The sequence below is a fragment of the Pseudophryne corroboree genome, chromosome 12 (assembly GCF_028390025.1).
Source record: "Pseudophryne corroboree isolate aPseCor3 chromosome 12, aPseCor3.hap2, whole genome shotgun sequence".
Classification (NCBI taxonomy): domain Eukaryota; kingdom Metazoa; phylum Chordata; class Amphibia; order Anura; family Myobatrachidae; genus Pseudophryne; species Pseudophryne corroboree.
Genome location: NC_086455.1, coordinates 73,871,701 through 73,893,687, shown reverse-complemented (window position 1 = coordinate 73,893,687; position 21,987 = coordinate 73,871,701). Strand labels below are relative to the sequence as shown.

Sequence of the window (21,987 nt, the reverse complement as noted above, 5' to 3'; positions counted from 1 at the left end):
TCTTGTGGTGAGTCTCATGAAGTCTTTTCTTTACAGTAGACTTAGATAATGATATGCATTCCTCCTGGAGAGTGATCTTCACTTGGCTAGATGTTGTAGAGGTGTTTTTCTTTACTATTAAAAGGATCCTGTGATCATCTACTACTATTGTCTTCTCTAGAAGTACAAGCCTTTTTATGTTGCTAAGCTCACCATTACATTCTTTTTCCTCAGAATTTACCAAACTGTTGATTTTGGCCACATCTAATGTTCCTGCTCTCTCTAAAAAGTTATTTTTTGCAGCCCAAGGATGGCCTCTTTCACTTGCATTGAGAGATCCTTTGACCGCACGTTGTGGGTTCACAGTAACAGCTTCCAAATGCAAATGCCACACTTGTAATCAATTCCAGACCTATTCCTTGCTTAAGTGATATAGGGGGTAATTCAGAGTTGATCGCAGCAGCAAATTTGTTAGCAGTTGGGCAAAAGCATGTGCACTTCTGGTGTGGCAGATATAACATCTGTAGAGAGAGAGTTAGATTTGGGTGGGTTATTTTGTTTCTGTGCAGGGTAAATACTGCCTGCTTTATTTTTACACTGCAATTTAGATTTCAGTTTGAATACACCCCACCTAAATCTGACTCTCTCTGCACATGTTATATCTGCCCCTCCTGCAGTGCACATGGTTTATGCCCAACTGCTAACAAATCTGCTGCTGCGATCAACTCTGAATTACCCCCATAGACATAAAGAAGGAATAGCCCATACCTTTTCATTATTCAGCTTTTGAGTCAATTGTCCAAATACTTTGGGTCCCTTGAAAAAGAGGAGGCTACATATTAAACAGGTGTAATTCCTAAACTCTATCTCCAATTTGGATGTGAATAGACTCAAATTAAAGCAGATAATATTTCCTATGTAACTAACTTGAATATGTTTCTGTAAACAGTTAAAACCATAAAAATTGTGTCTGTGTCCAAATATATATGGAACGGACTGTATATTTTTTGTAATGTAATCAGGATTCCTTTTTCTTTTCAAATATATTCACTGGAAACAAAATAATGTTATTGGATAGTGTATGCACTGGAAACAGAATTACATCGTTGGATAGTGTATGCACTGGAAACAGAATTACATCGTTGGATAGTGTATGCACTGAAAACAGAATCACATCGTTGGATAGTGTATGCACTGAAAACAGAATCACATCGTTGGATAGTATATGCACTGAAAACAGAATCACATCGTTGGATAGTATATGCACTGGGAACAGAATTACATCGTTTGATAGTATATGCACTGGGAACAGAATTACATTGTTGGATAGTATATGCACTGGAAACAGAATCACATCGTTGGATAGTGTATGCACTGAAAACAGAATCACATTGTTGGATAGTAAATGCACTGGAAACAAATCACATCGTTTGATAGTATATGCACTGGAAACAAATCACATCTTTTGATAGTATATGCACTGGAAACAGAATCGCACAGTTGGATAGTGTATGCACTGGAAACAGGATTACACCGTTGGATAGTATATGCACTGGAAACAGAATTGCACAGTTGGATAGTGTATGCACTGGAAACAGGATTACACCGTTGGATAGTGTATGCACTGGAAACAGGATTACACCGTTGGATAGTATATGCACTGGAAACAGAATCGCACAGTTGGATAGTGTATGCACTGGAAACAGAATCGCACAGTTGGATAGTGTATGCACTGGAAACAGAATTGCACAGTTGGATAGTGTATGCACTGGAAACAGGATTACACCGTTGGATAGTATATGCACTGGAAACAGGATTACACCGTTGGATAGTATATGCACTGGAAACAGAATCGCACAGTTGGATAGTGTATGCACTGGAAACAGAATCGCACAGTTGGATAGTGTATGCACTGGAAACAGAATCGCACAGTTGGATAGTATATGCACTGGAAACAGAATCGCACAGTTGGATAGTGTATGCACTGGAAACAGAATCGCACAGTTGGATAGTGTATGCACTGGAAACAGGATTACACCGTTGGATAGTATATGCACTGGGAACAGAATCGCACAGTTGGATAGTGTATGCACTGGAAACAGGATTACACCGTTGGATAGTATATGCACTGGAAACAGAATCGCACAGTTGGATAGTGTATGCACTGGAAACAGGATTACACCGTTGGGAAGAATTACAGTTTTGGGACCACAAGGGTAAATGAACAGAAAGACACTGTATCTCCACTGTTTACATCTCTCCAGGACTGGTTGTACTGTGTGTGTGCGGCGCTCACGCTGATTGACAAATACAGGCTTGTTGCATTAATAATTGCTAATGAATACAGCCTTTCTGAAGATCCAGCTGTCAGGGGACTCGGCTCTTGCCGAGCAACGGGTAAAGGATGTGACTAAGCACGGTGACCCACTTTAGTGGTGTGGACCTCGCCCCTGAATAGGGATTTGCACCTCTTGCTACTAGAACCGGCTTACCTTGTTGTGTAATGAGGGCGTGGGTTAGCAGAAGTTTTCTGCAAAGTCAAGTACTTTAAATCCATGCACCGTCTGTATTCTATATATAATGATAGGATGTGACTGTAAGTGCAGCTCGTGGCGGGGATCTCTTGTTGACATGCAGGAAAATGATGGAATAATTACAGCTAGCTTTAGCATGAATAATGGATTGATCTTGTGTTCCGTTTTTTATTCTTAAAGCAGGATCGGTGTGTGCTTCTACAAGCCTTAATGCATTTTGGGATGTATCCATAGAAACTGGGTAATTCTGTACAAAATGTTCTCTAACTTAGTAACATAAATGAAACAATCCACTGAAGGTTAATGTAAACGGTAGAAGGGAGAAAATGTGTATTATCGTCAGAAGAGTCGCTAATAAAGTATCCAATCCGAGATTAGCCAGAGGTATTCAAGTATGTTAGACGTTTATTCTGAAGGTATTTCTTCTAGGGAGATTTCTACATCTGTATGCAGTGCTAGGGTAGGTGTGCCAGCCGGGACGTAGTTATGTCACCGCCGGTCACATTACCTCCCCCCTACATCCCGCCCTCTCATAGTCCCAACGGTTGGCATGCCGACCAACAGAGTCTATTCCCACTTGTGGGTGTCCACAACACTCATAGAGTGTGAATGTCGCCACCAAGCCCGCAGCATGGCAAGGCCGCAAGGAGTTTGTTTTGCTCCAGACCCCCCTCCCGTCGGCATTCTGCGACCGGGATCCTGGCATCGGGATGATATGAAATAAACCTAATTGACTGTAAGATTAATTGTTTTATGGAAAGCGATAAATTCTGATCCTCTTTTAAATAATAATTTACAGCCTTTATCCCTAATTCGTGATCTATATTGGAGTAAAGGGACTCCACATCACATGTAATGAACTTGTATTCCTTCTTCCATTTTATATCTTTAATTAAATTTAAAAAATGTGTTGTGTGTTATATACGACTGTAAGTCATATGTGTAAGGGGCATTAATGTGAGTCATTATGTGTATAAGGGGCGCTATTGTGTGGAGTAATGTGTATAAAAGACACTGCTGAGTGGTGTAATAAGCAGCAAGTGTGGTGTAATGTCAACAGGGAGCGATACTGTGTGGTGTAAAGTAAATGAGGGGCGCTACTGTGATGCATAACATGAATAAGGGACACTATCGTGTGATATTATGTGAATAACGTTGCACTAGTGTGTGACGTATTTTGAATTAGGGGTACTATTGTGTTGCCACGACCCTTGCTAGGAAGAATACTCCCCATTTTGACCCACGTGCCTTTGGCGGGCATTGTCCCTACTCCAAATATGGTGGATGGTGGCACCAATGCTGTTGCTGGCATAGGGCACCAAAATGAGTATGGGTGATGGGTGTTGCTGATGTTATCTGTGTGGATCCATTCAATTTGCCGGCTGTCTGGAGCTGCTGACGCCTGATTCCCGACAGCCGGCAATGCCACCTTCCTGAATACCGGTGCACAGGGGCTATTTCCACATGCACTGCTCGCCCCACTGCCGACATTCTGCCGGGCGGGATGCTGCTGTCTGGATGCTAACAGTCGGCATCCCGCTCAGCGGGATTACGTATGTAATCCGTGCTGTGCTGGGTCAGAGGCAGAATTAGCAGCGGTGCTAGGGGGCATCTGCCAAAATCTTGTCTAGGGCGTCAAATTGCTTAGGGCCGGCTCTGGCAATGGTTCCTAAAGTGTCAGCATTTTCTTTGTGGCCACCCTATGCCAAAGTTTTTTTTATTGAGAAATTAAGAAAAGACTATTAAGTAAATGTGTGCTTACCTGTCATCCTTAGGTTCAGTTATGTGGTGGTGGACTGTATTGCTGTTTTGCTTGTTGTTGGTCCTTGACCACTACCCATGGAATCCAGTTTGGGAACCACTGCCATATTGCAAAGTTTCCATTAGATTTTGGTATTGGTCAGCAATAGAATAAGTGACAAGTCTACTTTACAGTGTTATAGTAGAATTCCTCAGGAGTTGAGAACCTTGCCCCAAGTATAATATGGTTCAGTCATTGGGCACCTTTTGCCTTATTGGATGGGCAAAGCATGATTCCTTTTTGCCACCTTCCTTCCGCTTTATGTCCCAGTGAACACCCAAATAGAAAAGCAGAGTCCATATGATTAGAGGGTAATTAGCTTTATTTAATCAGCTGAATAAATCATAGATTAAAATATGTTGTGTAACTCATAGGAAGTGACCTACCTTGTGCACCTTGTATTGCAAAGTGACATGTACATGTATTGTCTGTAATAAAGTAAAGCCAATAAAAAAACTTTTGTTTTAGAATGTAGCGTGACTTATTTACTCATTAACATGAGCTACAAGCATAGGTTACAAACAGCCACAAAGTACATCCCCTAAAGCAGGCATGTCCAAACTGCTGCCCTCCAGCTGTTGAGAAACTACACATCCCAGCATGCCCTGACACAGCTTTAGCATTCTCTGACAGCAAAACTGTCAGGGCATGCTGGGATATGTAGTTTCAGAACAGCTGGAGGGCCGCAGTTTGGACATGCCTGCCCTAAAGGATGTGGTTGCCATCCTGACGGTTGGGATCCCAGTGCACGAGATACTGGTGTTGGAATCCCGACATCGTTATCCCCAAAGGGGACAGAACACTGACGCCTGAATCCCAACTAACAGGATCCTGATCGTGAACACAGCGACCCGGGTAAGTACTACACCGGGGATTGGGTACTTAGAGTTAGGCTACGGGAAGGGGGACACATTTAGGTTTAGGATGCGAGGCGGGGGGTAGGGGGGGTTAAGGCTGAGCTGGAGAGACAGGTTTAGCATGCAGGAAGGGGGGAATAGGGTTAGGCACAGCCGGGGAGAAAAGGTTAGGTTTAGGCACCCCCTGGGGGTGGGGGTGGGGGGGGTTAGTGTTAGGCACAGCCGGGGAGAAAAGGTTAGGTTTAGGCACCCCCTGGGGGTGGGGGTGTTAGGCATTTAAAATGGAGGGTTAGGATATTTTATGGAGAGGGTTAGACTCCTTAGCACCCCATGTCGGGATTTCCACTGTTGGGATGCTGCTGCCGATCTCCTGATCGTCGGCATCCTGACAGCCGACATTTCATTACCAGCCTGATATGGGGAGGAATTTTTGTTCTGTCACTGCAAGAATACATCCGGGTGCATTAATGTAGATGAATGTTTCCCATAGGTTACCATTGTTTGCAGGATGTGCAGACAGAGCTTTTGTAGTTTCTAGAAAAAAATTGCCCAAATTGTCCTGGGTGTAGCCTATTCACTAAAAACTGGTGACATTTCTGAGACTTAAGCACACAAAATGACTGCCTGGTGTTCTCCCTTGGTCGCTGGTACATTTTACAGTTACTGTTTAGCACAAAAACACAACAAGAGCCTTACCACAAACCAAGACAGGACTGTCTTAAAGGTTTGCCCACCTTAAGATTACTTTGATTTTTTTCTTTGTGCCCTCCTGCTAATATTGAATATGTTTTTTCTTGCTGCTCGTCAGCCATGCACTGTAAATAGATTATCAGGCAGAGTAGATTTATTTTTGTTGTGATTCAGCGCTGTTGTCTGAATACAGTTTTATCTAACGGACAAAGAAAAAAAGCATATATTTATCATATCAAAGGACAACTTCAAACTTTACCTGGATATATAAATGAAAAAGCCTGTTCACATGATAGGAAAACAAATTAGTGTATTTAGTAAATGTTGCAGGAGTGTTTGTACATTCCAATAATCTGAAGGTATAAAGCCTCTTTATAAGCAGGGAAGAGATTGACGGCGGGGTAACTATATCAAAGCTTGGAGAAAAAAAGTACTAACCAATTAGCTCCTGCCGTTTTTCAAACACAGCCTGTAAAATGACATTTAGAAGCTGATTGGTACTTTTATCTCTCTCTACTGTCTCTCTCCAAGCTTTGATATATCTCCCCCAGTGTCTGTAAACTAATTTTTATATTTAATCTGAGCTAATGTAAAGTCTATTTCTCTGACGTCCTAGTGGATGCTGGGACTCCGTAAGGACCATGGGGAATAGCGGCTCCGCAGGAGACAGGGCACAAAATAAAAGCTTAAGGATCAGGTGGTGTGCACTGGCTCCTCCCCCTATGACCCTCCTCCAAGCCTCAGTTAGATTTTTGTGCCCGGCCGAGAAGGGTGCAATCTAGGTGGCTCTCCTGAGCTGCTTAGAATAAAAGTTTAGTTTAGGTTTTTTTATTTTCAGTGAGTCCTGCTGGCAACAGGCTCACTGCATCGTGGGACTAAGGGGAGAAGAAACGGACTCACCTGAGTGCAGAGTGGATCGGGTTTCTTAGGCTACTGGACATTAGCTCCAGAGGGACGATCACAGGTTCAGCCTGGATGGGTCACCGGAGCCGCGCCGCCGTCCCCCTTACAGAGCCAGAAGAGACGAAGAGGTCCGGTGAAATCGGCGGCAGAAGACATCCTGTCTTCAGTCTAAGGTAGCGCACAGCACCGCAGCTGTGCGCCATTGCTCTCAGCACACTTCACACTCCGGTCACTGAGGGTGCAGGGCGCTGGGGGGGAGCGCCCTGAGACGCAATATAACAAATATACCTTAGGTGGCAAAAAGAATACATCACATATAGCTCCTGGGCTATATGGATGTATTTTAATCCCCTGCCATTTTTACACAAAAAAGCGGGAGATAAGGACGTCGTGAAGGGGCGGAGCCTATCTCCTCAGCACACAAGCGCCATTTTCCCTCACAGCTCCGCTGGAAGGACGGCTCCCTGACTCTCCCCTGCAGTCCTGCTTCAGAATCAGGGTAAAAAAGAGAAGGGGGGGCATTTTTGGCAGCAAATAACGATAATAACAGCAGCTATAAGGGAATAACACTTATATAAGGTTATCCCTGTATATATATATATATATAGCGCTGGGTGTGTGCTGGCAGACTCTCCCTCTGTCTCTCCAAAGGGCTAAGTGGGGTCCTGTCCTCTATCAGAGCATTCCCGGTGTGTGTGCTGTGTGTCGGTACGCGTGTGTCGACATGTATGAGGAGGAAAATGATGTGGAGGCGGAGCAGTTGCCTGTGTTGGTGATGTCACCCCCTAGGGAGTCGACACCTGACTGGATGATTGTATTTAAACAATTAAGTGATAATGTCAGCAATTTGCAAAAAACTGTTGACGACATGAGACAGCCGGCAAATCAATTAGTGCCTGTCCAGGCGTCTCAGACACCGTCAGGGGCGCTAAAACGCCCGTTACCTCAGTGGGTCGACACAGATACTGAGTCTAGTGTCGACGGTGACGAGACAAACGTAATGTCCAGTAGGGCCACACGTTACATGATCACGGCAATGAAAGAGGCATTGAACCTTTCTGACACTACAAGTACCACAAAGAAGGGTATTATGTGGGGTAAAAAAAAAAAAAACTACCAATAGTTTTTCCTGAGTCAGAGGAAATAAATGAGGTGTGTGAAAAAGCGTGGGTTTCCCCCGATAAAAAACGGCTAATTTCTAAAAAATTATTAGCATTATATCCCTTCCCGCCAGAGGTTAGGGCGCGTTGGGAAACACCCCCTAGGGTAGATAAGGCGCTCACACGTTTATCTAAACAAGTAGCGTTACCGTCTCCTGATACGGCCACCCTCAAAGAACCAGCTGATAGAAGGCTGGAAAATATCCTAAAAAGTATATACACACATACTGGTGTTATACTGCGACCAGCAATCGCCTCAGCCTGGATGTGCAGTGCTGGAGTCGCATGGTCGGATTCCCTGACTGAGAATATTGATACCCTGGATAGGGACAATATTTTGTTAACTATAGAACATTTAAAGGATGCATTACTATATATGCGTGATGCACAGAGGGATATTTGCACCCTGGCATCAAGAGTAAGTGCTATGTCCATCTCTGCCAGAAGAGCGTTATGGACGCGACAGTGGTCAGGGGATGCGGATTCCAAACGGCACATGGAAGTATTGCCGTATAAAGGGGAGGAGTTATTTGGGGCTGGTCTATCGGACCTGGTGGCCACGGCAACGGCTGGAAAATCCACCTTTTTACCCCAGGTCACTCCACATCAGCAGAAAAAGACACCGTCTTTTCAAACTCAGTCCTTTCGTTCCCATAAGTACAAGCGAGCAAAAGGCCACTCTTTTCTGCCCCGGGGCAGAGGAAGAGGAAAAAGACTGCACCATGCAGCCGCTTCACAGGAGCAGAAGCCCTCCCCTGCTTCTGCCAAGTCTTCAGCATGACGCTGGGGCTTTACAAGCAGACTCAGATATGGTGGGGGCCCGTCTCAAGAATTTCAACGCGCAGTGGGCTCACTCGCAAGTGGATCCCTGGATTCTACAGGTAGTATCGCAAGGGTACAAACTGGAATTCGAGGCGTTTCCCCCTCGTCGGTTCCTGAAGTCTGCTTTACCAAAGTCTCCCTCCAACAGGGAGGCAGTTTTGGAAGCCATTCACAAGCTGTATTCCCAGCAGGTGATAATCAAGGTACCCCTCCTGCAACAAGGAAAGGGGTATTATTCCACGCTGTTTGTGGTACCGAAGCCGGACGGCTCGGTGAGACCAATTTTAAATCTGAAATCCTTGAACACTTACATAAAAAGGTTCAAATTCAAGATGGAGTCACTCAGAGCAGTGATAGCGAACCTGGAAGAAGGGGACTATATGGTGTCTCTGGACATCAAAGATGCTTATCTCCACGTCCCAATATACCCTTCTCACCAAGGGTACCTCAGGTTTGTAGTACAAAACTGTCATTATCAGTTTCAGACGCTGCCGTTTGGATTGTCCACGGCACCTCGGGTCTTTACCAAGGTAATGGCCGAAATGATGATTCTTCTACGAAAAAAAGGCATTTTAATTATCCCTTACTTGGACGATCTCCTGATAAGGGCAAGATCCAGGGAACAGTTAGAAGTCGGAGTAGCACTATCTCAGGTAGTGTTACGTCAGCACGGGTGGATTCTAAATATTCCAAAATCGCAGCTGATTCCAACGACACGTCTACTGTTCCTAGGAATGATTCTGGACACAGTCCAGAAGAAGGTGTTTCTCCCGGAGGAGAAGGCCAGGGAGTTATCCGAGCTAGTCAGGAACCTCCTAAAACCAGGCCAGGTCTCAGTGCATCAGTGCACGAGGGTCCTGGGAAAAATGGTGGCTTCTTACGAAGCGATTCCATTCGGAAGATTCCATGCAAGAACATTTCAGTGGGATCTACTGGACAAATGGTCCGGATCGCATCTGCAGATGCATCAGCGGATAACCCTGTCGCCAAGGACAAGGGTGTCTCTCCTGTGGTGGCTGCAGAGTGCTCATCTACTAGAGGGCCGCAGATTTGGCATTCAGGATTGGATCCTGGTAACCACGGATGCCAGCCTGAGAGGCTGGGGAGCAGTCACACAGGGAAGGAATTTCCAGGGCTTGTGGTCAAGCATGGAAACATCTCTTCATATAAACATTCTGGAACTAAGGGCCATTTACAATGCCCTAAGTCAGCGTTTTTCAACCGCTGTGCCGCGGCACACTAGTGTGCCGCCAGCGGTTGTCAGGTGTGCCGCAGCCCGCCGCCTGCCACCCACCAGACATGGTTTACACAGTGCTATGCCGCCCGCCCGCTTACAGCCAACAGTGCTCCGCTGCCGCCCTCGTCCTCCCAGAGATACCTAGGTCCGTCTGCCGTCGGGCTCAGGCAGCGTATTCAGCACTTCCGCGACTTGGCTATGACCTATGGTGACGTGCTGTGACACATAGGTCACACACGCCACACCTCATTCCCGCCCGCCTGCTGGTGTGTGCTGCCTGCGGACCAAGAATAAACAGGACTGCAGGTTACCATTACCTTGGGGGCAGTGTGTTCTATTACAGGGGAGGGGGGCAGTGTGTACTATTACAGGGGAGCGGAGGCAGTTTGTACTATTACAGGGGAGGGGGGGCAGTGTGTACTATTACAGGGGAGGGGGGGCAGTGTGTACTATTACAGGGGAGGGGGGCAGTGTGTACTATTACAGGGGAGGGGGGGCAGTGTTTACTATTACAGGGGAGGGGGGGCAGTGTGTTTGATTTATATCTGGGGGGCAATGTATTTGATAATGGGGGCCAATGTGTTCAATAACTGGGGGCCAATGTGTTTGTTAACTGTGGGGGCCACCGATCTTGAAATCTGTGGGGGCCAGTGTGTATGTTTTTTGTTTTTTTTCCCGTTGGAGGCAGAAAGCGTGCCTTGGCAATTTTAACGTCTTCTTAAGTGTGCCGCGAGTCAAAAAAGGTTGAAAATCACTGCCCTAAGTCAAGCAAAACCTCTGCTTCAGGGTCAGGCGGTGTTGATCCAATCGGACAACATCACGTCAGTCGCCCACGTAAACAGACAGGGCGGCACGAGAAGCAGGAGGGCAATGGCAGAAGCTGCAAGGATTCTTCGCTGGGCGGAAAATCATGTGATAGCACTGTCAGCAGTGTTCATTCCGGGAGTGGACAACTGGGAAGCAGACTTCCTCAGCAGACACGACCTTCACCCGGGAGAGTGGGGACTTCACCCATAAGTCTTCCACCTGATTGTAAACCGTTGGGAAAAACCAAAGGTGGACATGATGGCGTCACGTCTAAACAAAAAACTGGACAGATTATGCGCCAGGTCAAGGGACCCTCAGGCAATAGCAGTGGACGCTCTGGTAACGCCGTGGGTGTACCAGTCAGTGTATGTGTTCCCTCCTCTGCCTCTCATACCAAAAGTACTGAGAATCATAAGAAGGAGAGGAGTAAGAACTATACTCGTGGTCCCGGATTGGCCAAGAAGGACTTGGTACCCGGAACTTCAAGAGATGCTCACGGACGAACCGTGGCCTCTACCTCTAAGACAGGACCTGCTACTGCAGGGGCCTTGTCTGTTTCAAGACTTACCGCGGCTGCGTTTGACGGCATGGCGGTTGAACGCCGGATCCTGAGGGAAAAAGGCATTCCAGAAGAAGTCATTCCTACTCTGGTCAAAGCCAGGAAGGACGTAACCGCAAAACATTATCACCGCATTTGGCGTAAATATGTTGCGTGGTGTGAGGCCAAGAGGGCCCCTACAGAGGAATTTCAACTGGGTCGTTTCCTTCATTTCCTGCAAACAGGACTGTCTATGGGCCTAAAATTAGGGTCCATTAAGGTTCAAATTTCGGCCCTGTCGATTTTCTTCCAAAAAGAACTGGCTTCAGTACCTGAAGTTCAGACATTTGTAAAAGGGGTGTTGCACATACAGCCTCCTTTTGTGCCTCCAGTGGCACCTTGGGATCTCAATGTGGTGTTGAGTTTTCTAAAGTCACATTGGTTTGAACCACTTTCCACTGTGGACTTAAAATATCTCACATGGAAGGTGTCGATGCTGTTAGCCTTGGCTTCAGCCAGGCGTGTGTCAGAATTGGCGGCTTTATCATATAAAAGCCCTTACTTAATTTTTCATTCTGACAGGGCGGAATTGAGGACTCGTCCTCAATTTCTACCTAAGGTGGTTTCTGCATTTCACATGAACCAACCTATTGTGGTACCTGCGGCTACCAGGGACTTAGAGGACTCTAAGTTGCTTGACGTTGTCAGGGCCTTGAAAATATATGTTTCCAGGACGGCTGGAGTCAGAAAATCTGACTCGCTGTTTATCCTGTATGCACCTAACAAACTGGGTGCTCCTGCTTCTAAGCAGACGATTGCTCGTTGGATTTGTAGTACAATTCAGCTTGCACATTCTGTGGCAGGATTGCCACAGCCAAAATCAGTAAAAGCCCATTCCACAAGGAAAGTGGGCTCATCTTGGGCGGCTGCCCGAGGGGTCTCGGCTTTACAACTTTGCCGAGCAGCTACTTGGTCAGGGGCAAACACGTTTGCTAAATTCTACAAATTTGATACCCTGGCTGAGGAGGACCTGGAGTTCTCTCATTCGGTGCTGCAGAGTCATCCGCACTCTCCCGCCCGTTTGGGAGCTTTGGTATAATCCCCATGGTCCTTACGGAGTCCCAGCATCCACTAGGACGTCAGAGAAAATAAGATTTTACTTACCGATAAATCTATTTCTCATAGTCCGTAGTGGATGCTGGGCGCCCATCCCTAGTGCGGATTGTCTGCAATACTTGTATATAGTTATTGTTACAAAAATTCGGGTTATTATTGTTGTGAGCCATCTTTTCAGAGGCTCCCTTGCGTTTATCATACTGTTAACTGGGTTCAGATCACAAGTTGTACGGTGTGATTGGTGTGGCTGGTATGAGTCTTACCCGGGATTCAATATCCTTCCTTATTATGTACGCTCGTCCGGGCACAGTATCCTAACTGAGGCTTGGAGGAGGGTCATAGGGGGAGGAGCCAGTGCACACCACCTGATCCTTAAGCTTTTATTTTGTGCCCTGTCTCCTGCGGAGCCGCTATTCCCCATCGTCCTTACGGAGTCCCAGCATCCACTACGGACTATGAGAAATAGATTTATCGGTAAGTAAAATCTTATTTTTTCACTGGTTCTTATTCTTTATTGTCAGTATCCAGTTACAATGATTCATAGTATTGATCATATCTATCTCCTTCACATTACATGATATTTGAGAGTCATTCATAAGCCTTCAAATATCTTGTGAAACTTTAGAAAATGTTATTCAGTTGTGGAGAAAAACAGACTGCTCTGGAGATACTGTATTTATTATTCACGAGACTGACTGAAATTGGACGCCACACAATAGGCTGCGGGACAGATCTTGTTTCAGCTGATGGTGGAAGCAGTGCAGGCTGGCCGAGAGGTTCACTATTCCTCCCTGTAATGGTATTTCTGTAACTTAGCAACGACAATTCCCCCAAATAATTGTCACTTTACTCAGCAGCTAATACTACTAAACAGCAGAAAATCATGCTTGTAAGTTTCTCCCTAATAAATAATCAGTAGCGGATCTTGCCACGGGCAAGCAGGACTTTTCCCCGGGGCGCCGCCTTCCGGAGGGCGCTGTGCGCCATTCGGAGGGCGCCGCACCAGGGCAAGATCCGCTGCTGCTGTGCCCCCCGCTGCCCGTTGCCCCCCGCTGCCGCTGTGAAGGGAAACTAGACGTGTACGCGTCTAGTTTCCCTTCGTGGAGAGGTCCTTTACTGTGCGGTGCGCGATGACGTCATCGCGCACAGCAAAGGTCCTCTCCACGAAGAGAACTAGACGCTACGCGTCTAGTTTCCCTTCGTGGAGCGGACCTTTGCTGTGCGGTGCGCGATGACGTCATCGCGCACCGCACATCATTTCAGTCTGTACAGGGGGCGTAAATGACCACGCCCCCTGTACGAAGCCACGCCCCCTATTGCCGCCCGGGGCGCACAGAGCGCCAGAACCGGCCCTGTAAATAATGTAACATTAGAGTGACAGCGCTGCAGCAGTAAAAACCAAGATTCTACAGGTAAAACATTACTAGCTGAATATATGATGCCAGTCTTCCTGGATCACTTTGACAGGAGCCTTGCATCATTAGTCTGTGGGGGACCCTGCTCCTCCTGCTATTTCACCCTGACACTGTGACTTCCTGCTAAACTCCTTTTCCCTCACTACATCCAGCGGGAAGCAGTTACATGACTAACAGGGACTGTTCTCACTCGTGTCGTTGGGTGTCCACGACACCCATAGAGTGGAAATATAACATGTGGCGAACGCAGCGTGCCCGCAAGGGACTTCGCTCCGCGTGTCCCCCCTGTGGCCCATCTGCAAGCACGGATTCCGGCGTCGGCATGGTGACTGGCTGTCTCCTGACCGCCGGTCACGCGTACCCAACCCCATACAGTCCTGTTTTAACCAAGGTTACTCATCGATCATCGATTGTTAGTAACCATTGATGGTGTGACACTACGGACAAATTGTTTGGACATCTATGGAAGGCCATTGATTATGTCTAATGGCAGCCACGGTCATGGCTATACCACTACGGATTGTCCTATCCTTATTATATCATTATCCAGTTAAGAACTGAGGGCATCCTTTGTAAGCAAGAGATGAAGATTGAATACAATAAGGTGCTCAGCCTCAGTGCTCCTTAATACATGTATACATTTTCGTAATCCTAGCAAAGTTTAACATTTGTCTGTTGTTGGGGAGAGCCTTCTACATGACTGTCTTGACTTCCTATCAGACACTGATTTACAGAAGGTCTACAAAGGCAGTCTGCATAGGCAGAATTGCTGGGGTGGTAGACTGCCCCCTTTAGGTCACAAATATAATTCCATATATGTTTTTAATCGTCGCTCATGTTTCATATAGTTATGTAATTGTCTTGTGTGTTACTGCATTGGCGGCTTAAAAATAAATAAATATTTTTTTCATTTATTGCTGGTAGTACATAATTATTAAAACAGAACTGGTAGAGATTGAGAAGGGCTCTCGGGAGTTGGGGGATCAACGGGAGATGGGTACAGCAAAAGTCACCTGATTGAACAAAACCTGCTTCTTGCTTGATTTACTGACAGATATCCCTATAAAGGCATGCAATATTTTTCATATGTGAAGATACTGATATTCACATATTTTAGGTTTGGTAAGTGTTTTTATTTGTTTTTTTGTTTTAAAGCTTTGTAAATGCTCTTGACTAGTTATAACCTTTTTTGAGAGTGTGTGTGTGTGTGGTTTTTTTTTTGTTTGTTATGGAACTTACTATTAAATGTGGTATATGGATTAATGTTTTTTTTTGCCCCCACAAGTAATTCATTTTGATTCACAGTTTTATAATTCCCTTTTATTTTACAGATACTATTCGAGACTGGTGAGAAAACGGAGTGCATCATGCTTTAAAGAGCTATATATACAACCAGAAACTCTCCCAAGATTCTTCAAATCTTAAGTTATTTTTCATCTTATGGACTTTGGAGAAATCTCCTGATTTGCATGCGTTTTGATTACCATGAATCTGCAGCCTCAGCAGAAGGCTTCGAATAAAAGAACAGGAAAAAAGATAACTTTTTTCAGTGAATCACAGGGCCATCCGGTGCCCAGCAAAGAGCAGGTAAAAGAGCAGCAGTTTTATGAGAGTGTGTCTCGTATGCCAATCTCCCAGGCTTCTGAGTTTCCCAAGACAGACGCTTTCTCTGTTGCATCCAGCAATATGCTGAACACAGTCCTGTACACTCAAGAGAGACCTGATTCTGTGAGACTAAGCCAGCAGCCAGTTACTGGCAAATGGAATGTAAATGAAAGGACTGATGCCACTTGGCAGGCTCAACAAGCTGGCATGTGGCAGAGAAATGCTTCTGGTTATGCTGTTTCAATGATGCCTTCTTATTACAACCATCATGAGCCGACCAAGAGAAGCCAAGATAAAGGGGTTGGGGTGTCTCAACTAGATATGTATGGAGATGCTCTTCAACAAATGATGTCTCAGAAGGCACAACTAGAACAGCACACGCTAGCTCGCCAACAGGCCCATTTAAACTCCATTCTGCAAGCTCAACAGCAGCACCAACAACAGCACCAGCAGCAGCAGCAACACCAACAACAGCAGCAGCAGCAAAATCAGCATCTTTCCTTACAGTCTTTCCAAATGGCATTTGGGCATCAAGGTCAGAAACCTTCTTTACAAGAACTATTCCATGTTTTTCCAGATGCTCAATCCAATGCTGCTTATGCGGCTCAGCAGAAACAACAGACGGCTCTTCCTAAGATGCAACTTTTTGAGAACTTTTACCCAACACCGCAACAGCAGCAGGCAGCCTATGGCATGCAGCAAGCCATTCGAATAGGTCCGCCTCATGCAGTTGCTCAGCAGAACATGCATGTAATAAATCAACAACAACGCGTTTCTTCATCCGAGGAATATATGAAAGCTCTTGCAGAGCAGAACAAGCAGGCTGTTTTGCCCAAAACGCAAATTCCCTTGCCTCGCAGGTCTCGTAGAATTTCCAAAGAAGGACTACCAAATTTGCCTTCCACAAGTGAAGAACAGTCTAATAACCCATACACACATCACCAGTATGAGCAGGCGGTACAACAGCAGTTAGATGCCCAAGAGCGGTACAAGAGAGGTTACCAACCAATGCCACGGAATTCTCAAATACTGGGCCAGGAAAATCAGTATGGCAATCACCACAATTCAGATCAGACTCCCCCACCTCAGAATGGTAGAACAAGAGAGGTCCAGACAACTGCTGAACAGAATTCAGTGGCGCCAAGTCAGCCTGCCGGAGCTGGTGCTGTCACGGTGATCCAGATGACCCGGCGGCGGCGACGCATATCACAGGAAGCCAATTTGTTTACCCTTGCCCAGAAGGCTGCAGAAATGCCAAACTTGGAAAACACTAAGGTAAGCAGGCTTTATAGTTTGGTTGTAAAAATGAATTTGATTTATTGGTATTGCCACCTACTCTTCAAACTATTGAATTCATCATATGGTTTGGAAAAGTAGTTTGTGTAGGGGTTGTTATACCTAGGGAGAATTAGACCAGCTGTGTTTCTTTATTGCTGTACTCCAGTCTAGTAGCAGCCATAGATTTTACTGCTTACTGTTCATGTTTTAAGAGGAGATAGAAACATATAATTTGATGACAGATGAGAATTATTTGGCCCATTAAATCTGCCCTTTTAGGGTTAGGTTATTAGGGTTAGGGGTTTGGGTATTAGTGTTAGAGTATTAGGTTAGGATTAATGGTAAGGATTGGGGTGTTAATGTTAGGGTATTATGATTAATGATGAAGGTATTAGTGTTATGGGTTAGAATTAAGAGTGAGGGTTGGGGTGTTAGGGTTAAGGGTGAGGGTTGGGGGGTTAGGATTAAGGGTTAGTGTAATAGTGTTAGTGGTTAGTTTAGGGGTTACATCTTGCCAGGCAATGCCAGCCACCTTTGTGCTTATAGGAGGAATCCGGAGAAAGGTCCTAAGTCCGCATGGTGAATATATTATGGAGTCAGATATGCAGTGAAAATGCAATTTATTTTATGATACCTGCACACTAATTTTTATCAAATCTCCTATATATTTGCCTTGTGAGTCTGTGCCTTGCCCTCTAACGCTGGGTGGAGTCACAGGGCTGGGGGGAATTAGCAGCTCCTGCCCTGTCCCAGAATACCACTAGCAGAATAGGACGGGAGCAGCAGCCACATAATCCACCCACCATCCCCACACAGAAGCCGCCAGGGGACGGACCCACCACAGTGCCAGGTAATCATGGGCACCTATACCCCAATGCCACCCGCACCACACACCGCCAAACCCCCCTCCACCAGCTCCCACATGCAGCCACTGACGGCCCTGACACCCCCAGACCCGACGCATAACGGACCAGCACACACACCCGCTAACCCCATAGCACCTATCCCACCCGCCGCACAAGCGCTCCATCTCCCAGACTCTCACAGCCGGCACGGACACGGTGGCCGAGCCACACCACGGCCGACCAGACAGCCGCAGCCTGCACCATCCCTCCCGCCCTCCGCACTCCCCCAGCGCCAGCTCCCGCACTGCAGCCGCGCCTGGGACCCACTGTTCCGCCACTTACGGCGCAGCATCACCCGTGCCTGACTGCTGCCTCCCCGGCCATCTTCTGCGCCACCCGCCCCTCCTAATGTGTATGGCGGCAATACACATTAGGAGGGACGGACGGCGCAGGAGACGGCTTCATAGGCCTCTTGCGCCGCGTACAGACACCCGCCGCCTCCTCCGCACACCGAACACAACGCTGTCTCCCACCATCCCCAGAGACCCGGACTGCACACCCAGGGACTGGGCTGCCGGCTCCACAGGCCAGAGACAGGGGACAGCACGCCTGGTACTGGGGACGCTGCACCAACTTCACAGGTGAGTGCACAGGCAGCACCGCGTCTCTGTATCCCCTCCCTGCCGCCCCACGTCTCTGCGTCCCCTCCCTGCGTCCCGCCTCTCTGCGTCCCCTCCCTGCCACCCCCTGCGTCTCTGCGTCCCCTGCCTGCCGCCCGCCTCTCTGCGTCCCCTCCCTGCCGCCCCCGCGTCTGTGTCCCCTCCCTGCCGCCCCCGCGTCTGTGTCCCCTCCCTGCCGCTCTGCGTCCCCTCCCTGCCACCCAGCGTCTCTGCGTCTCCTCCCTGCCACCCAGCGTCTCTGCGTCCCCTCCCTGCCAGCCCCGCCTCTCTGCATCCCCTCCCTGCCAGCCCCGCCTCTCTGCCTCCCCTCCCTGCTACCCCGCCTCTCTGCCTCCCCTCCTCTCTGCCTCCCCTCCCTGCCGCCTCGCCTCTCTGCCTCGCCTCCCTTCCGCCCCGCGTCTCTGCGTCCCCTCCCTGCCGACCCGCGCCTCTGCGTCCCCTCCCTGCCGACCCGCCTCTCTGCGTCCCCTCCCTGCCAACCCGCCTCTCTGCGTCCCCTCCCTGCTGACCCGCCTCTCTGCGTCCCCTCCCTGCTGACCCGCCTCTCTGCGTCCCCTCCCTGCTGACCACCTCTCTGCGTCCCCTCCCTGCCGACCCGCCTCTCTGCGTCCCCTCCCTGCCGCCCGCCTCTCTGCGCCCCCTCCCTGCCTCTCTGCGTCCCCTCCCTGCCGCCCCAGCGTCTGTCCCCTCCCTGCCGCTCTGCGTCCCCTCCCTGCCGCTCTGCGTCCCCTCCCTGCCGCTCTGCGTCCCCTCCCTGCCGCTCTGCGTCCCCTCCCTGCCACCCAGCGTCTCTGCGTCCCCTCCCTGCTGACCCGCCTCTCTGCGTCCCCTCCCTGCCGCCCCGCGTCTCTGCTTCCCCTCCCTGCCGCCCCGCATCTCTGCGTCACCTTGCAGCCGCGGACACACAGTAACGGCAACACGCCGCACGCACCACAGCCGCACAGACCGCTGCCGCCCGCCCCACAACCTCTCTCATACACCCGGCCCACACTGTACCGCCAGATGCCGTCACCACAGCGGCGCAACCCCCTCCACTTCCACATCCCCGTCACCCGCACTTGTCTGTGTGCCGGCCCCCAGCCTCACGCTACTCCTGCCCCCAAATCCACATAAAGTCCCTTCCCCACCCGCGCCACCCACTTCTCCCACACCCTCGGAACCCCCACAACCGCCCCTCCCCTACCGCCCTCAGACCCCGTCACCCACCCGCTGCAACATCCGCAACACCCCGTCCACCACTCCTGACCTTATCCGCCACACAATCGCACCTGCCTCTCTCCCACCCATAGCACCCATTCTCCTCCCCTACACACGGTACCTCCCGACCCCCTACCCCACCCACACCCGTGGCATCCACGAACCCCCCCCCCCCCCTCTCCACCACCCACAGCACCTCTGGGCCCCCTCAACCATCCACCCAACACCCACAACCAGGCCCTTCCCTACCCGCAGCTCCTTCAAAACCCCTCCCCCCCATCCCTGCTCCTGCCCCCCCGCACCACCTCTGGACCCCCTCCCCCATCCTCTGCCCTTACCCTCTGCACCTCCCAACCCCCCGCACCCATCTGCGCCCCCCCCATCCACCCCCTCCACCCGTAGCATCTACAGACACCCTCCCCCATCCGCACCCCTCCCCATCTGCCCGCCCTCCACCCGCAGCATCTACACACACCCTCCCTTCATCCGGAGGCCCCCCGCACCCACCCCTCCCCCCGCATGGCACCCCCACACCGCCTCAGAAAACCACACCTGCCTTTCCCCCACCCGCAACACCCCCGCCCTTCCCCCACCCATAGCACCTCCGGCCCCCACTCCCCCGCCCATCCCCACCTGCAGCACCTCCCAACTCCCTTCCGCATCCGCCCCTCCACCTGCGGCATCTACAGACACAGTCCCCCCCCCCCCCCCTGCTGCATTCTCTACATCGTGCCTTGCAGGCGCTGTTCACGCCGTGGCAAGAGGCGACGCCCACCTAACCATCCGCTGGCCTTACATTGCGTAATATTTGACCACTAACAACAGTAGGAATGCAGGTAATACTCCATATAATCATATATTCAACCACACAAAGACGTGAAGGGGGCGTAGCCCCCTACGACGGTGTGAAGAGCGCCCGTAGGGCGCGTTGAAGCACCTAGTATTATATTAATTAAAAAGCTATATTTTAAGTGTACCGTCTAGCACCATCTTTTAATCATATTAATTTTTATACATTTAGTAGCGCTGGTTATTTTCTGCATCTGTGTTGTGTAGTATCCATTCTAGCACCCTGCACCTGTCACAACCCGTGCAGTTCCTCTTTCCTGCCTGGGGTGTCGCTCCGTGCTCTAGTGCTTCTAGCACACTCTGATATGCATCTCAGTGCTAGAAGCACCAGAGCAGAGAGCAACACCCCAGGCAGGAAAGAGGAACTGCATGGGTTGTGACAGGTGCAGGGTGCTAGAATAAACACTATTATTTGTCTCAGTACTTTCACGTTCAGGCAAACTATCATTTGCATATTATCGCTCTTGCGACTCTACCAGCCGATACAAGAGCAGACGTTCAGCTCCCACCTCTGAATCAGGCACTTTTTAAGAGAGGTTGGTTAAACTGGCAACCAAGGAACTTGGGCTTCCTGATCTGGTCTCTGTTGCAGGACATAGATATAAGTTAGCACCTCTGCACTGTACAGCTATATACTAGAACTGCTTTCAGAGCAGAGTTCCCTGTCCAGTTTCCTTTATATTGAGTGGCATCAGCTTAGTCTTATGCAGCTTTCTGGGGAACTCCCAAAATATTTTGGAGATTTCAAAACCTCTGTAGCTTCTAGAAACTGTACGCTTACCAATCCCTTTGGAAAACTATATACAGTAGATGTCTTTAAAAGCCTCAGTCATATAGTAACCAGCACCCAAATTCCCCAGTGGCTGGGGTTTTAAAGTTACCTGATTGTTACTGGGAATAGCCATCTTGTTGACTTAACCAATGAATGAATGGGAGTTACAGATGGGTCCTCCGTTATCTTGGCTGTTTCTGCGTCTAGACGGAGGTTTAGTCACGCCTAGGTGACAGCTTAGGTTGCTGAGTTTAATCACGGACAGGCGCATTGAGGCATGACTAGATACTCAGCATGCAATACACATCTCCACCACTGTGTGGCTAATGCTCCACTAATCCAGTACTTTAGTTCGAATAGCGGTGGATTGATCTACAGTACAAGCTCTGGCAAATGGTCAATGACGACTGTAATGTTAATATACAGTCCTGTACTGCACACTGTACACACAGATGGTGACCAATGGTCAGACGGAGAGAGTAAAAACTAAATAAAAAATAGTTTATACAGATGCAAATGAACGTGTTAAAACACTTGTGTATACAGACGCAACTAATGTGTGAAAAGAATAATGTAGCTCATTGACGTAAAGAATGTACAGTGCACTAAATGAGCGTCCGAGTCCCTTAACGGCATAAACGAACACCAATGGGAAGGAATCGCTGCTTGCATTACTTTTACGCATGAACTTGTGTATCTTCCATGCAGCGACGTGGGCTAGCGGTGAAGGCTCCCGCCTCCCACGCTGAGAGTCCCGAGTTCGATTCCCAAAGTGCCAAGCTATATATATATTTTTTTCCCCCCTGACATTCACTTTATTATTATTTTTTTCTGTGTAATCCATTGTAATACATTCAATGGAAGGGTGCACACAGGTTTCACATAAATCAGGGTACATCTGC

General features: G+C 48.5%; 1 protein-coding gene across 3 annotated transcripts in view; it reads left to right on the top strand.

Annotated features, from left to right (window-relative positions):
• The window catches only part of MIDEAS (mitotic deacetylase associated SANT domain protein), a 153,830-nt gene that overhangs the window by 88,789 nt on the left and 43,054 nt on the right, over nt 1–21,987 (top strand). For all 3 annotated transcript variants that reach the window (XM_063947648.1, XM_063947647.1, XM_063947649.1), the window contains exon 2: nt 15,191–16,739. In XM_063947648.1, coding sequence (XP_063803718.1) covers nt 15,345–16,739 — 1,395 coding nt within the window. In that variant the 5' untranslated portion in view covers nt 15,191–15,344. The remainder of the gene's footprint in view (nt 1–15,190; nt 16,740–21,987) is intronic.